The sequence below is a fragment of the Panthera onca genome, chromosome X, assembly GCF_046562875.1.
Source record: "Panthera onca isolate mPanOnc1 chromosome X, mPanOnc1 haplotype 2, whole genome shotgun sequence".
NCBI lineage: Eukaryota > Metazoa > Chordata > Mammalia > Carnivora > Felidae > Panthera > Panthera onca.
In genome coordinates, this window is record NC_138357.1 from 71,390,748 (window position 1) to 71,408,167 (window position 17,420).

Sequence of the window (17,420 nt, forward strand, 5' to 3'; positions counted from 1 at the left end):
ATGGTCTTCTGTTAAGTTTCTCAAAAAGTCTAACTTTAAACTGTCAAGTTCAATTCCAGGCAGAAATTTCAGATAAGAGAAATGATATTCTACTAAGAGGATCAAAAGGGATGTACCAATCGATCCTTTAGGTATTCTATCGTCTATTCTTGTAGATTACCAAAATATACATCCCTGGGAATTGATAGCTTAGTTCCCACAACAAAAACACCTTCACCAAGTTAGGTTTTACTATCACACTGTTTTTGCTGTAAAACTGTTGCTGAAAACACTGGACATATTGCTGATTAGTGACTTTTACGTAAAGGGAGCTAATCCAATAAATCCATTTCAGACTATACTGGGAATAAGTTTGTGTTCCAATTGCTCCACATCCTCATCAACACTTATTACTGTCAGTTTTTTAAATTATTTTTAAATTTGCATTTTCCCAATGATCAATCAATTTGGGAATCTTTCCGTGTTTATCAGCCGTCTGATTATCCTCTTTTATGAAATGTCTACTTCAGTATTAACATCATAATCATACTTCCATTTTTGTCAGCTTATAAAGGTACCATTTGGGGGGGTAAAAAAATGGAATATAGATAATCTGTTAAAAATTAAAGGTCCTCTCTGCCAAAACACAGTCTCTTAGCTCTGACTTCTTGGGAATTTACTTTCCTTGGCCCTTTCTAAAGTTATGTGGGTTCTAGATTTCAATCCTAGCTATACTACTTAATAACCATAATGCCCAGGGCAAGTAATTTCCTTCTATGGATCTCAGTTTCTCCATCTACAAAAAAAGGGATTATACGATTTCTAACGTCCCTTCTTCTCTAACATACTAAAGATCTACTACTCTCACATTTCTCTACTCTTCCTTCTATTACATTCCCTCCTTCCTCAACCCTGCTTACTAGCCACCTTCAAATTCCACTGCTTTTCTCTCATTTTAAGTATCTTACCTCTTTGAGTTTTTCATCACAGAGATCCAGCATGGATTGAGAGATCTGAGTCAATGAGTGCTTCGGACCTAAATGTATAGAGTAACAATAAGAGATGAGACCATTAAAAATGGGAGGTGAGAGGTGCCAATACCACTCGAGACTTTTAACACATTTACTTAAAACACCTAATATGTGCCAGGCACCAGCCTAGCTACTAGGTTATACAGATATACCAGTCTTATCGCCATTTTTTCAGCGCTAACACATGGCAGATACACAGCATGGATGAATAAACTAATTTTAACTTCCTTATTAACATATATCCAACAGCACTATTATTGATACCACTGCCTTTAATACCTTGAAAATGATACAGTGGATTGGCATGATAATTTGTTTAAGGATGGCTGAGGAGATCAATGTATGATTTACAATCTTTCCATACTTAGCATATAAAATTTGTGATTGTAATTTTTGTTTACAGAACTCATGGTTTGTGATGTCCTCCCAACATATGGCTAATCCAAAGCCTTTGTCATTAAAGACTCTCCATCCCATCTGAGACTATTTAGCTTCCCTGAAATCCATAACAAGAGCTTCAGAAAATCCTTGAACTATTTCTTCCACTCCCCACTTATGGCTTCCCTGATTCAAGCTCGTTATAGAGACAGTCAAGAATTCATCTAGAATTCTACTCACATTATTCATCTAGAATAATTCGGACTGCTTCAAGTATCCTTTGCTGGATGATCTTCCTCTGTCTATTCTTTTATGTAAGTGTTCCTCCACAGACCCCAAACCTCAACTCTAGTCTCAAGTAATTAATTTAGCATTCATTTGTTTATTCATCCAACAAATGATTAATGATGGTGTGTGATGTGGTCAGTGATGGGAATGAAGGGAAAATAAGACACAGTTCCTACCTTAGTTCTTGGGTCAAATGACATAAAAATAAATAATTGCCAAGACAGAGTACGAGTGCTTGAAGTATCTATGCATGAAATGATAAAACATCTGGAAATACAGACTAAATAAACAGGGATCGGCCATATGAGAGTAATTGTTGAACTAGATGAATAGGTGTGCTGAGGTTTATTCTCTCTCTACTTCTGTATACTTCTGTGTATATGTACATGTATACCTACAGAGAGAAATAGAAACCTGAGCATAAGTGCAAACAGAGAAATACACTGGTGCTACGAAATATGGTAGGGTTGCATATGAGATGTGTTGTAAGTTGTTTTACAATTAAATCTGCATACTGGGAAGCAGGGAAGGCTTGCTGTGACTGACATGAGTCCTGTCATTAATGAAGAGTAGAGGTCCATCAGATAGACAACAGGGTAGACAGACATTCCAGAGAGAAGAAAAAGTGTACAAAAGTATAAAGTAAGCAAATTAATAGAAACATGAAGCAACACAGTTCACAAGAACCACAAGTAGTTTGGTACAACTGCAATACAGGCATGTGTGGAGGAGAAATAGGAAATGGAACTTGGAAGGGGCCATATTATAGAGGTCTCATAGGCGATAGAAAGACACTAAGGATTTTATACTGGAAAATAATTTTTCAAATTTGTGTTTTAGAAAAAAATACCCTTATCAATAATGTGAAGAACTGGGGTGCCTGGGTGGCTCAGTAGGTTGAGCAGCCGACTCTTGACTTCAGTTCAGGTCATGACCTCACAATTTGTGAGATGGAGCCCTGTGTCCAGTTCTGCATGGACAGCACAGAGCCTGCTTGAGATTCTCTCTGCTTCTCTCTCCACCCTTTACCTGTTTGCTTTCCCTCTCTCAAACATTTAAAAAAACAGCATGAAAAATTAAGACAAGCAACAAAAGGAAAGTCTGGAAGCTGTTGCAAAGGGTTGAATAAGAAATGACAAGGGCTTCAACTGAGATAGGAGTAACAGAGACTGAAAGGAAGGGGATGTATTCCAGCAAACCATCGAGGATACAATTTATAGGATTTAGTGATCTAGGAGTGTGGGGAAGAGAGGGTAGAACCAACAATGACCATCATTTCTAGATTGTACAACTAGAAGGATGGTAATATCAACGAACACTGGGTATTATACATAGGGGATGAATCACTAGAATCTACTCCTGAAATCATTATTGCACTATATGCTAACTTGGATGTAAATTAAAAATAAACTTTAAGAAAGGATGGTAATATCATCAATCTAAATAAAGCAATCGGATAAAGAGTTGCCAGTAGGGCACTGAAAAATGGACATGTCTGGCAGGCAACTGGAAAATGAGTATGGAACTCAGAAGAGAGGTATGGGCTGGAGACAGTGATATCAGTGGATATATGGTGGTTGAAGTCATGGGAATGAAAAAGATGGGAAGTAATTAGAGAAAATACTCCTGGAAAAGAGAGAAGAGAGTATCAAGGAGCAACAAGTGACCAATAGTGCCAAATACACTAAAGTTCAAGAAAGATTTCTAAGCACATGCAAAGATGCTTAACATCAAAGACAAAGACTGTGTGATCTCACTTTATGTGTAGAATCTTGAAAATACTCATAGGGGTGCCTGGGTGGCTCAGTTGGTTAAGTGTCCAACTCTTGATTTCGGTTCAGGTCATGATCTCACGGTTTTGTGAGTTCGAGCCCCATGTCTGGCTTTGTGCTGACGTGCAGTGCAGAGCCTGCTTGGAATTCTCTGTCTCCCTCTCTCTCTGCCCCTCCCCCACTTGTGCTGTCTCTGTCTCTCTCAAAAAATACATAAATAAGCTTAAAAAATTTTTAAAAACTCATAAAAAAGAAATGAGACTTGTGGCTACCAGAGGCAGGGGGTAGAGGATAGGGACATTGGAGGAAGGTAGTCCAAAGGTACAAAGTTCCCATTGTAAGAGAAATAAGCACTAGGGATGTAATGTACAGCATGACGACTACTTGACAGTTAACGCTGCTGTATGATACACAGTAAAACTGTTGAGAGTTAATCCTAAGAGTTTTCATCACAAGGAAGAAATTTTTTTTTTGCTTTTTACTGTATCTATATGAGATGACAGATGCTTACTAAACCTACTGCAGTAAACCTTTCACACTACATTAAGTCAAACCATTATGCCATACACCTTAAACTTACACAGTGCTATATGTCAATTCTATCTCAGTAAAACGGGGGGGAAGATGTTCAATGTCATTAGTCATTATGGAGATATGGATCAAAACCACAATACCACTTCACATTCACCAAGATGGCTAGAATAAAAAACATGAATAATAACAAGTGGTGACAAGGATGTGCAGAAATCATAACCCTTACACACTGCTGACGGGGTTATAAAATGCTGCAGTTGCTCTGGAAAACTATTTGACTGTTTCTCAGAAAGTTTTTTTTTTTAAAGCTTATTTTGAGAGAGAGAGAACATGTGAGCGGGAGAGTGACAGAGAGAGAGGGCTGTCAGCACGTGCTGTCAGCATGGAGCCTAGTGTGGGGCTCGATCTCATGAACCATGAGATCATGACCTGAGCCGGAATCAAGCATTGGACACTCTGACTGAGCCACCCAGGTGCCCCAAGTTTTTTTTAAACTTTTTTTTTTTTTAAGAGAAAGAGCTCACAAGTGGGGCGGGGGAGAAGGGCAGAAAGGGAGGGAGACGGAGAGGGAGAAAGAGAGAGAATCTCAAGCAGCCTCCACACTCAGAATGAAGCCCAACATGGGGCTCGATCCCACATCCCTGGGATCATGACCTGAGCAGAAATCAAGTCAGATGCTCAACCAACTGAGCCACCCAGGCGCCCCATCAAAAAGTTAAACATAGAGCTTCCATGTGTTACCAGCAATTCAACTCCTAGATATATATCTAGGAGAAATGAAAACAAATGTGTACACAAAAGCTTGTACACAAATGTTCACAGCAGCATTTTTTGTACTAATCAGAAAGTATAAATAATGCAGATGGCTACAAACTGATGAACAAATTTTTAAAATGGGGTATATCTATACAATGGAATATTAGGTGATGATAAAAAGGGATGAAATACTGATACATGCTACCATGTGGGTAAGACATATTAAAACTGATCCCTTTAAATGCGTGAATTGGGAGCTCCTGAGTAGCTCAGTTGATTAAGCATCTGACTTTGGCTCAGGTCATAATCTCACGGTTTATGAGTTCGAGCCCTGCATCGGGCTCTCGGCTGTTCGGCTCAGAGCCTACTTCAGATCCTCTGTCCCCCTCCCTCTCTGCCCCTCTCCCCACTCACACGCATGTTCTCTCAAAAATAAGTAAATATTTAAAAATAAATAAATAAGTAAATGCATAGATTGTATAGTACGTGAATTATGTCTCTATAAAGTTGTTTAAGTAAACAGGCATTTCTGGAATGTGGCCACTTGATCCAGCAATTGGGAGGTTACTGGTACTTCTGTGGAAGGCAACTTCAGGGTTGTAAGGTGTGAACAGGAAGTGAATAAATAAAGAGTATATCAAACATAGTGGTTAAAAGCATAGGCTCTGGGGCGCCTAGGTGGCTCAGTTGGTTAAGCATCCGACTCTTGGTTTCAGCTCAGGTCACGGCCTCACTGTTCATGAGATTGAGCCCCACATTGGGCTCTGTGCTGACAGCGCAGAGCCTACTTGGGATTCTTTCTCTCCCTCGCACTCTGCCCCTTCCTCTCTCTCTCTCTCTCTCTCTCTCTCAAAAATAAATAAATAACCTTAAAAAAAAAAGAGCATAGGCTCTGGAGTTAGATATACCTGGATTCACATCTCTGCCACTTTTTAGCAGTGTGACCACCTTAGTGAAGTTATTTAAACACTACAGGCTTATCTTATCTGTTTATCCATAAAAATAAGGATTACAATAGTACCCATTTCAGATTTCTTAAGGTGAAATAAAACGATGCAAGTTAAATACTTGGAGCCACTGGTAATACTGCTACTATTACGATTATCAGCAACAGGTTTGAGGAAGAAAGAGAATTGAGCTGGGGGGGGGGGAATGTAAGGCTATGAAAAAATCTTTACTTCTAATTTTTTTACTAACATCTCCACCTAAATGACCCACAGGTACTTCAGCTCTGTATTTTCAAAGTCGACTCTTACACCTTTCCATTCCTGTTTCAATTTGATTTTTCTTTTCTTTTTTTTTAGAGAGAGATAGACAGAGTAAGGGAGAGGGACAGAGAGGGAGAGAGAGAATCTTAAGCAGGCTCCATGCTCAATGCAGAGCCCAACACAGGGCTCGATCCCACAACCCTAGGATCATGACCCAAGCAGAGATCGAGAGTCGAACATTGAACCGACTGAGCCACCCCCAATTTGACTGTCTTTAAGTATTTATCCTTATAATTTGAATGACAGTTGGGCCTAACCAATGTATTCTTCCCTTGTGCGTGTCCAGCACTCTGCCAGAGAATATAAAGATGAATAGGACATAGTCTCTCCAGGAGGTCACAAAGTGGTGGGAGATTAGGATATATAAATAACTGTATACAACATAGTAAGACTCATAAAAGTTGATTTAATTGTGCTGGGGAGCACGGAGGATCAAAAAATGGTATTTTGGGCAGTCTGCATAAGTCTCCATGAAGAGATGATATAAATTGGTCTGGAAAATATGAATGGAAATTGATCACCAAAAGGGAAGAAAGGGCATTCCAGACAGGGCACAGACTGTGCAAGAGGCATGAAGAAATGACAACAGGATATTTAGTGAAATGTGGCAGGAATCTCTAGTAGGTGTGGGAGCCAGGCATTGGACAAGAGACTAGATAAACGGGTCAGGCCTGCTTATGAAAGGTCACAGAATCTAGGTACTTCTACTGTCCCATGTTTACAGATGACAATACTGAGAAGGCTGTGAGAGGCTGTCTAGGGCAACTTGTCTAAGAACTTGTCTAAGGTTAACTTAATTAGTAAGTGGCAGAGCCATGACTCATTCTCTGGCTGTACTCTTTTTTTTTTTTTTTTTTTTTTTTTAATTTTTTTTTTCAATGTTTTTTATTTATTTTTGGGACAGAGAGAGACAGAGCATGAACGGGGGAGGGGCAGAGAGAGAGGGAGACACAGAATCGGGAACAGGCTCCAGGCTCCGAGCCCTCAGCCCAGAGCCCGACGCGGGGCTCGAACTCACGGACCGCGAGATCGTGACCTGGCTGAAGTCGGACGCTTAACCGACTGCGCCACCCAGGCGCCCCTCTGGCTGTACTCTTAATCCCCACGCTTATATACATGAATCTGTGCTCAAGGATCCAACTGGAGACCAGAAACCTTTATCTCCCTTATATGCAGAAACTGTACTGTTTTCCCTCTTTTAAGACTCAGAGAGCAGATTTCTTTCTCCTTCCCTTTCCAGCTTTTGAGCAAAGTGAACATATAATAGCCCCTATTAACAAATCTGTAGATCAAATCAAAGACTCACAACAAACACAGTCACAGGGACACACACTGCAGATTCCATCCACACTGTCTCTCCTTTCCACTTAATTAGGCCTACTTCTTCCTGCCACTAATCTCCATGCAATTGTTTCATTTCAAAAGATAAGACTCCAAATTCTCCAGAGGATATACTCAAAAGTGGGACTAAAAAGAAGCAATAATAAGTGACAAAAAATGTGCACTAATTTTCTTGACCCCAAGATGCATAATACACTGTAGATCCTTTCAGTCAGTCCAAGCTAGTCTGAATTTAGGACTAGTAAGGTGACTAGGTCACTGAAAGGTGACCTTTGCAGTCAAAGAACAGGTGATTCTTACCATTGTAGGTTGCACTGTTTTTCACAATTAGCTCCAAATGTTCTCTGAACTCTTCCCGAGATGGGTAGAGGCGTTTACGTACATTTTCACGGAGTGTCTGTAAATCCATTGGTCGAGTGATGATTTTGTAGTAGTCCTTTACAACCTTTGCATTGACTGGAGTGTGAAAAGGGTAGGTCTGTGCCAACAAGAAATAGCATTATCCGTGAGCAAAAGAGCACTTGCCAGAGCCAATTCCTGAAGACTCACATTTTACCTGTCTACCTCGCCATCAACTCTCAAAGAAATCTTTCTTTTTTTTTTTTTTTTTTTTTTTTTTTTTTTAAATTTTTTTTTTTCAACGTTTTTTATTTATTTTTGGGACAGAGAGAGACAGAGCATGAACGGGGGAGGGGCAGAGAGAGAGGGAGACACAGAATCGGAAACAGGCTCCAGGCTCCGAGCCATCAGCCCAGAGCCTGACGCGGGGCTCGAACTCACAGACCGCGAGATCGTGACCTGGCTGAAGTCGGACGCTTAACCGACTGCGCCACCCAGGCGCCCCTCAAAGAAATCTTTCTAGATGAAGCAGGTAGATGTCTGTTTCCTCTACTAAACTATTAAAAAAACCAAAAAAACTACATCTGAAAGAATTAGAGGAGTTCCTGGCCTGTACTCTACTGTCCTCTATCTGAAATCACAGACACAACAAAGAGCCTTACCATTCCTACTGTAGACATGAATGCAATGAACTCACATTTGGAAGATCTCTCATGTCATTGATGATAGACTCCAAGATGGATGACAATGTCACCATTGGGTCTGTCCGGCGTCGGTGGATGGACTTATGAGGTCTCTAAGGAGAAACGAGAAATCAGAGTGCTCCATTAGGTAAGAAAAACAAAAAAAATAGTACTTTCTGGTTACAGCCTACAAATCTTGTAATGAACAGTATGCATAATTTTCAGGGCAAGGCCAAAGGGAGAATCCAAGGCTGTGCCAGAGCCATGGGTTAGAGGGCTGGAGGAATCAATGAGAATCCCGTCTGGTCAGAAGGCAGCAATGCAGATACTCACATTTAAGTAGTCACAGTGAACAGTGGTTCCAACTCGCCGTTTCTTCTTGGGAGGAAGTTGCTGTTTGGGGAACTTGAGAACCAGAGATTTTCTGCGAACCTCATCTGCACTGTAATCAATAACACTTTCGTAGCATTAAGTCCGTATCTCTAGTCCCCAGAAAAAAACCAACTACAATGAAGAAGTCCAAAGTACCTGAGCATGAGCCAGGGGAGGAAAAAGCCAAACCAAAGGCCAGATATCCACATTCTAAGGCTCAGATCAGGCAAGGCCTCATATGATCTCCAAATAATAAAGAACTAGGCAAGCCACAACTTCACCTCAGTTTCCTATTTGGAAGATAAGGGAACTGGGATAAAGGAATTTCAAGAATCCTTCCAGCTCCAACATTCTACTTTAGGGTTCAAGGGCTAGGAAGCTGAACTTACTTACAATGGAAACAAGGAAGAAATTAAAATTTGGTTTGAAATAAAAATGAGTTTGAGTTTCCCTCAATCATTAAAAGACCATCCACCTTCTTCCTTTCCGTCGCACAGAATCAAGAGGCTACATTTTCCTTTTCTAATGTGCTTCAAAACATACTATTACAGATACCGATAAATTAAACCAAGAATGGAAAAGAGTCCCGAACTTAATAGGAGTGATTTATAATATTGTACATCTGAAATTTACGTTATATACCAATTTTACCTCAATAAGAAAAAGAACAAATGAATATAACTATGTATCAAATTGATTAGTGGCATATAGCCTAAGGACAACAAACCAGAGCAAACACCTTGAATCTACTTTAAAGTTTTGTTGTTAGTGGTACTGGTATTGTAATTCTCAGACTATTTTGTATATAACAGATGTACAGACAGAGCAAATGATTCAACATCTTGATGCCAGGAACCAGAGAAAGGATACAAATATGAATGGGGGAATAAGAGGAAGACTCTGTAGATATAATTTGAATTGGAGGTTTTGATATGAAGGTTTTGATATGTGACTTGCAATATATATTTATTTCCTAGTTCCGTCCACTAAAAGCCTAGAAGCAAGGACATCTCAGTGGCAATGAGCATACTTAACACCTAAATCATGGTTCTAAATACCATTCCCCAATAAAAGGAACCAGGGCTCTTTGAAGAAATGGCTGATTCTAGGTCTTGAACAGGGAAATTTCAAGGACAGCCTAGAACATTTTGTGTTGGAAAGCAAATAAGTTCTCACAAGGACACAGGATCTGGCTTTAAGAGGTCAAATTTGAGACAATATGGGGATCAATTAAAATAGTGTTAATACAATGGAGTACTATGTGGCAATGAGAAAGAATGAAATATGGCCCTTTGTAGCAACGTGGATGGAACTGGAGAGTGTGACGCTAAGTGAAATAAGCCATACAGAGAAAGACAGATACCATATGTCTTCACTCTTATGTGGATCCTGAGAAACTTAACAGAAACCCATGGGGGAAGGGAAGGGAAAAAAAAAGAGGTTAGAGTGGATGAGAGACAAAGCATAAGAGACTCTTAAAAACTGAGAACAAACTGAGGGTTGATGGGGGGTGGGAGGGAGAGGAGGGTAGGTGATGAGTATTAAAGAGGGCATCTTTTGGGATGAGCACTGGGTGTTATATGGAAACCAATTTGACAATAAATTTCATACATTAAAAAATAAATAAATACCATAAAATAGTGTTAATAAATTATATTACATTAAGTTTACAAAAGGAAGAATTTCAGAATCCGTAGTAATACTCAAACAAAAAGGAAAAAAGAGCTCTTCTTTATAGAATGCCAGTTAATGTAGAAAGAATGCTATAATTAGAAAAACCATGGTTTTGCAACCCTCAGTGTAATAACTGAGTTAGGCAGTGATCATCAACGGATGCTACACTACGGAGAGAAAGATTGTTAGGGAACAGGATATTCACCCACGTGCTAATTACAAAGGGAAAAACATACCTTTATTATAAGAGAGTTCTAGGGACCACCACTTAAACAAAATGATCAAAATAGTGAGAAAGCCTGACATTATATGCTTCTTGATGTGGTGCAGTAAGTACATATTATCACCTATGTAGTAATCTTGCCAAAGACATTTAATCCAAATGTAATCAATGAGAAAACAGACAAATCCAGAATATGGGCTATCTTAGGAGACAACTGGCCTGGACTCTTCAAAAATTTCAATGCCATGGAAACCAAAATAGGCAGAGAACAGTTCTAGATTAAGAAGTATTCAAAATACTTAATGTTTGAACTGGGATTGGATCCTAAACTGGAGGTGGGGCAGGCCAAAAGGACACTAAGACAACCAGAGAAATTTAAATAAGAACCAAATATTAGATACTACTGACCCAATGTTATTTTTCTTAGGTGTAATGGTATGTCATGTCCTTAGTCTTAGACAATGTGTGGTATTTATGAGTGAAACAGCAAGATGCCTGCAACTTATTTCCAAAGAGTTCAGCAAAAAAAAGTTTTAGATACATAAAAATGAAACAAACATGACAAACATTAACTGTAACTTTAGAGGAATGATACACTCTATTATTCTTTCAACTTTTCTTTAGGTTTGCAAGTTTCTAACTAAAAAGTCAGGGGGAAAATGTTTTTAATTTAAAAACTTCTCCACTTGATTATCTGTTACATTCTCTGAAAGCAAGAGACAGGTAGGGATAACATAGTTTATGTCTCCTTAATCTTTCTGGGTGGTCCATTATGAGAACACTGAGATTAGGAGGGGCGCCTCGGTGGCTCAGTCAGTTAAGCATCTGACTTTGGCTCAGGTGGTGATCCCGCAGTTTGTGGGTTCGAGCCCTGCATCAGGCTCTGTGCTGACAGCTCAGAGCCTAGAGCCCACTTCGCATTCTGCGTCTCCCTCTCTCTCTGCCCCTCCCCTGCTTGTACTCTGTCTCTCTTTCAAAAATAAATAAACATTAAAAAAAAGAACACTGAGATTAAGGACTACAAATATAGTGAGTGCCTGGAAGTACTCTATGCCAGGCACTGTACTACATGCTTATATAACCTCTCATTTTACCTTCACAACTACGCTGGTAAAGGTGGTTTTATTTCGTAAATAAGGAAGTGGAGACTCAGTAAGTTAGGTAGCATGCCCCAAGGCAAGCAGGAGAGCCTAAAGAGTGCTTTATGACAAAAGACCATAATTTTCATTACTGGAAACAATCACTGAGGAAAATCCATCAAAACACCTATGCCCTCAGTTCCACTTCAGAGGACCCATCATATCAACCCCTGCCCCCCTTCAACCTCCGACAGATCTCTCCACAGAGCTTTCTGTGTGCTCTTACCTCTCAATCAGCTGTTTCCCCAAGACGATCTTGGTCCCTTCAACCTTGATAAGTTCTTCATTATCATTATGAATGACGGTCTTTTCCAGCTCCTCCTCCTGCTCCTCTGTCATGGCAACAGGGTTGGAGGGTGGAGCATTTGTTTGATAGTAGAGGGGGCAGAATTTGTTTGTCCTCATGTGCCCAATGGCACCACAAGCCCCACACTTCAGCTGCAAAAGGGAAAGTATCAGCGTGTCAGAGGTAAACAGGCCACATGAGATTCGCTTTACAAGATACATAGAAGGCAGGAGAGAAACAAAGGCAGGTGCAGAACTCCTGTTGTAACAGAACTGTTCTACACCTTTTAACCAGAAGCCACTAGACAAAAAGAGCGTGTATGGAAATGACACATTAAAAATAAAATACAGAGACTGGGCGTTTAAAAAAATTTTTTTAATGTTTATTTATTTTTGAGAGATAGAGACAGCGTGAGCAGGGGAAGGGCAGAGAAAGAGGGAGACACAGAATCTGAAGCAGGTTCCAGGCTCTGAGCAGTCAGCAGAGAGCCCAACGAGGGGCTCGAACTCACGAACCACAAGATCATGACCTGAGCCGAAGCTGGATGCCTAACCAACTAAGCCACCCAGGCACCCCCAGAGACTGGACATTTAAAAAAAAATCAAGTGAGGAAGAAAAGGGAGAGGATTTCTACCCTCAATTTAAGTTGTAAAGTATGAAAATGTTAAATATGCAGGAGAAAGTCTCTTGGAAGCCCAAGGTATATTTCCAGTCCCAAGGAAAAGGATAATACCAAGTCTCTACCTCAGCTTTGCAACTGACCTCAGTTTCATCTGTAAAATAGGGTCAATACTCTATCATATTTATTGAATACCATATATAAGAAAGGAACTTGAGGGGCGCCTGGGTGGCTCAGTCAGTTAAGCACCTGACTTCAGCTCAGGTCATGATTTCACAGTTTGTGGGTTCAAGCCCCACATCGGGCTCTGTGCTGACAGTTCAGAGCCTAGAGCCTGGAGCCTGCTTCAGATTCTGTTGTCTCCCTCTCTCTCTGCCCCTCCCCTGCTTGTGTGTGCTCTCTCTCTCTCACATATAAATAAACATTAAAAATTTTTTTAAAAAAGAAAGGAAGTTGAAAATATTTAAAGACCTTGGTCCATGTTACCAGCAATTTACATTTACTGAGAATTTCACAGTTTATAAAGTGCTTCTCATGCATTGTATCCCTTACTCCAACAACACTATGAGACAGGTATCGTATTTTATAGAAGAGAAAAACACGTATGGTAAGGTTAAGGTCACAGAGCAACTAAATGGCAGAACCAGAACCCAAAGCCAGATCTTCTGTTTCCAAGTCCATGGCTCTTTCCACTATATTGTAGTTCCCTCATTTTATTGTATACATTACAGTTACGTTGTAGAGTAATATCTGAAATCCTACCAAAGTTATGGAAAGCAACCTGTACTGTAGGCTTTTTTCTGTTACTTCTTTCAATATGTACAATTTTAAAAAGGTGTGTGTGTGTGTGCGCACGCGCACACACACATACACAGATGTACACATAAAAAAATCTATCTCAACCAAACCTATCTCAACTCCTAGGAAATATTTCCAACTGATGAAGTATAAAATTAATACCCCATGGCATCAGATTAAGTTGTTGGTACCAGTCACACTAGTACCGGTAACACCTGCCTGACAGCCACACCAACTCAAACTAGCTTTCCACAATACTGCCCTCATTCCCAGTTAGGGAGGATGCCAAAAGCTAAGGGAAAAAATATGCTTTCTTCTTTTGCCTTGTTAGCTATGATTATGCCACATTAATACTTACTTTTAGGTCAGGACGCTCCTTCATTTTTTTGGGTTTCTTCTCAGGAGGACCCTTAAGCTTCTCCTTTTCCTGGTTCCGCTTCAGCCGCCTAAGCTGCTCTTGAATCCTCCGCCGTTCCTTTCGCATCTCTTCTCGATGCTGTTCATCAAAAAGGGCAAACTTTCGACTAAATGACAAGGAGGGAAATAGAACAGGACCATAAGCAAACAAGCCAAGAAGACTGTCCTGACAGCTAAACATCTCACAACTAAAGTCATCCATCCACACAGAAATAAAAGGGGCTGCCTGGCACTCCCACCTCCCCCGCTCATCAGCCTTCCACATGCCAGGAGACACCTCTCTCAGAATGAGACATCCTGAGTAATCCTGGAGAGTTCTGCCAACCGACCACAATGCAAAGGACCCAGGTGGAACTGAAGATTCCTTTATTTGGTAGCAAGTCTGAAATTCTCCCTGTGGTTTGGCTCTGTTCAAACTCAAAGGCACCCAGTCAACACAGACAGCCAAGGACAACTGTACAGAAAATCCTGTCATTAAAACTCAAGCAGCTACCTCATCCCCCTTCCCCACCTCTTTTTAATCATCCTCCTTATAATACTGGAAAGTGGTGAGTCAAACTCACATGAATTCCTCATCTTTTGTGGTCCGTATGCGTACATAGGCATCAATGACAGCTGGCTTTCGAACTGTCTCACAGCGAACATACTCTTTCCCCTCTTCATCTCGAAATGTGCGATAAATCTTGAGACAACGCCCAGTGGCAGAAGAGTTAAGACTAGTCACAGAAGCTGTGTCATCATCTCTGTGATTGTTTCCTGATGCTGCTGAACCTGCTGCTGCAAGGCAGAAAAAGATTTCCACACATTCCCCCTACCACCCAAACAGTCCTTTTCCTGGAGTTGAGTGGAAACCTCGAAGCTCAACATGTCACAAAAGTATGGTTCTACAGAAAGCATCAATGTCACCACCAGCCCGAGGTATACTGATTTGTCCTTTCCTGACTTCATTTTACCACTGCCAATGTTCCCATTTTTTATTAAGTACAAGAAGTTCTGAAAGGACCTCAAAGAACTATATGTTTGTTTTAGGGGACAAAAGAACAGTAGCTGTATTCGAAGTCCTCTGAATAGCAAAAGAAAGTCTAAGTAGCAAGTAGCTGATATTCACGTTAAAGAAAAGCACTCAATGGGGCGCCTGGGTGGCCCAGTAGGTTAAGTGTCCAGCTTGGGGTCAGGTCATGATCTTGCAGTTCGTGGGTTCGAGCCCCACGTCCGGCTCTGTGCTCAGAGCCTGGAGCCAGCTTCAGATTCTGTGTCTCCCTCTCTCTGCCCCTCCCCTGCTCACACTCTGTTTCTCTCTCTCTCTCTCTCCAAAATAAACATTAAAAAAATAAAAAGTTAAATTAAAAAAAGCACCCAAGCACCAAGGGGGCAAAACTGTCCCAGAGAAACAAGTCCAGAGTCTCAAGGCCTAGAGTATGCTTCTCAAACTTTAATGTGAATGAATAGGAATCGCCTGAGAATTCTCATTAAAATAGATTCAAATCCAGTAGGGTTTGGGGTGAGGCCTAAGATTCTGCATTTCTAACAAGCTCCCATGTGATGTAGATACTGCTGGTCCAGGACCACACTGATGGAAAGGTTTTATCACATCTTTACAAAGTAGTATGAACACAAAATTACATAAAGCTTTTACAGAGAGGAGTAAACAAAGGAAACACTACTAGGAGTGAGAACAGTCATTCAAATCTTCATCTGGAGTCTTTATCCCCTCTCTCACAGTATCTACATCCAAATTTTAAATTGCCTGCTTGACACCTGTACTGGGAAAAGTCATGGGCATCTCAAACTCCACATGTTACTTCTTCCCTTCTCACACCTGGTTCTTTCTCTGAAATTTACCACTTTAATCAATGGGACCACCATCTTCCTAGCAGGCCCAGAATGAAATCTTAGGGTCACCTTGATTTTTCTCTTTTCATTCCCAATATCCTTATCCCAAACCAGTTCAGGCCTTAATCATCCCCACCCTCAACTTCTGCAATTTTTGGTTGACTTTTAACTCTTTTTAGGGTCTAAGACCCCTTTGAGAATCTTCTGAAAGCCATGGATCTTCTCCTCAGAAAAGGCACACTTGTACAGAATTTTACATGTGATTTCAGAGGGTTCAAGGGCAACTCCCCAAATCCATCCACAAATTCTGTATTACAAACTCTTCCTCTCGAGGAGGAATGCCCAGAATGCTCACATGATGTACAGCACTGCTAGCCCTGGCTTGGACAGGCCTGATACATACGAGAGGCAGGTAGTGGACTGACCAGAGGCAGGTAGTAGACTGGCAGCATGTCTTCCATCTGTGCCCCACAGACAGACCTACAGTCCAGCTTGCAGTAATCGCTCTACCTCATCTACAGACCTTTCTACACTCATCCCCTATTTCTTCTGCCTCCAGCTTTGCCTCAGTTATTAGTCTGCAGTTAGTTACACTTTTTCGATCCTTCTCTTTCTTGCCTGTGAAGCCACTACCCTCACCCAGTAGCATCCGCTGCAGTTCCTTCCGCTCCTGCTCCTCCCGTTCACGTGACAGCTGAGAGCTGGTTTTCTTATTCTGCAACATATTCTCAATGTTCTTTCCCATTTCTTCAAAGTCACTGTCTTCAGCTGAGCTGCTGTCAGTGTCGGTTGATAATACTTCGGTTGATGACAAAACTCTAAAAAGAGAAAAAACAACGTGAAGCTAAGAGGAGGGAAAATATGAAAGTGTATAAAGAGCTGAAGAAATACGGTTTTAGGCAAGAGGAGGAAATTGGGAAATCAACCTTAAAAAGGAATACCTCAAATCCACTAAGATATGGGGGCCTTAAGAGAAAAGGGTTCCAAAGTTTTCCTAGACATCTGTCAATAAAGTCAGTTTGAAATATGAAGCAGCACAGCAACTCTTTCAGAATTCTTTGAGAAAAACTGAGAAACATTTTTAATAGTGCAATACCACCCTCTCACAAGTAAAGCCTTCAGAAAAAACACTCACTATCCCCTATCACCACTGTAATAACTGCCAGAATAGAAGCCACAGAATAAGCCACAGAAGTTGCCACGGAACCTAGAGCTCATACCTAGCACCTCTTGCCAATTCAAAACCTTTGCAGAGTTGCTCTGAAAGGAGTAGGTGTCCTAGCAGTATTATGAACAAATACCACCCAATATCTCAGATACCTGACCCCCTAGTCACATGATCAGGTAATCTCCTCTTCATTATAATACACTGTCCAACACCCCTCCCCTATCCGGCTTGAATTTTCTAAAACACACACACTTGTTCTGTAGGTCAAAGATGCGCTGACATTCCTCTTTGTAACGCTCTTGATGCTCAGCCACAGAAAACCTTGATCCACGGGCAAATTTACTCATGGGCCCCTCTCCAGAGCGGGCCTGTTCTGTTGACATTGTGCGTACCACATCGATCACTTCCCAACGGGACAACTTTTTAATCTACAAAAGAGGTAGACACACACATATACATAAATCCTCAAATATTTCAAAGAATAAACCAAGGCACATGCTTAGAGAGATAGACTTACAGAAA

The 17,420-nt window shown here is 40.8% G+C and overlaps 1 protein-coding gene across 7 annotated transcripts in view; it reads right to left on the reverse strand.

Annotated features, from left to right (window-relative positions):
- TAF1 (TATA-box binding protein associated factor 1) overlaps positions 1-17,420 on the reverse strand; it is a 90,783-nt gene that overhangs the window by 42,247 nt on the left and 31,116 nt on the right. For 6 of the 7 annotated variants that reach the window (XR_014136909.1, XM_081794214.1, XM_081794212.1 and 3 more), the window contains exons 22-30: positions 17,151-17,326; positions 16,370-16,548; positions 14,461-14,674; positions 13,839-14,004; positions 12,004-12,215; positions 8,703-8,811; positions 8,384-8,482; positions 7,648-7,825; positions 948-1,015 (exon numbers count right to left, since the gene is read on the reverse strand). Coding sequence is in view for 6 of the 7 variants with exons in the window: in XM_081794214.1 (XP_081650340.1) it covers positions 948-1,015; positions 7,648-7,825; positions 8,384-8,482; positions 8,703-8,811; positions 12,004-12,215; positions 13,839-14,004; positions 14,461-14,674; positions 16,370-16,548; positions 17,151-17,326 (1,401 nt within the window). In the remaining variant the exon portion in view is untranslated. The remainder of the gene's footprint in view (positions 1-947; positions 1,016-7,647; positions 7,826-8,383; positions 8,483-8,702; positions 8,812-12,003; positions 12,216-13,838; positions 14,005-14,460; positions 14,675-16,369; positions 16,549-17,150; positions 17,327-17,420) is intronic. The other variant, XM_081794211.1, reaches the window with a different exon arrangement.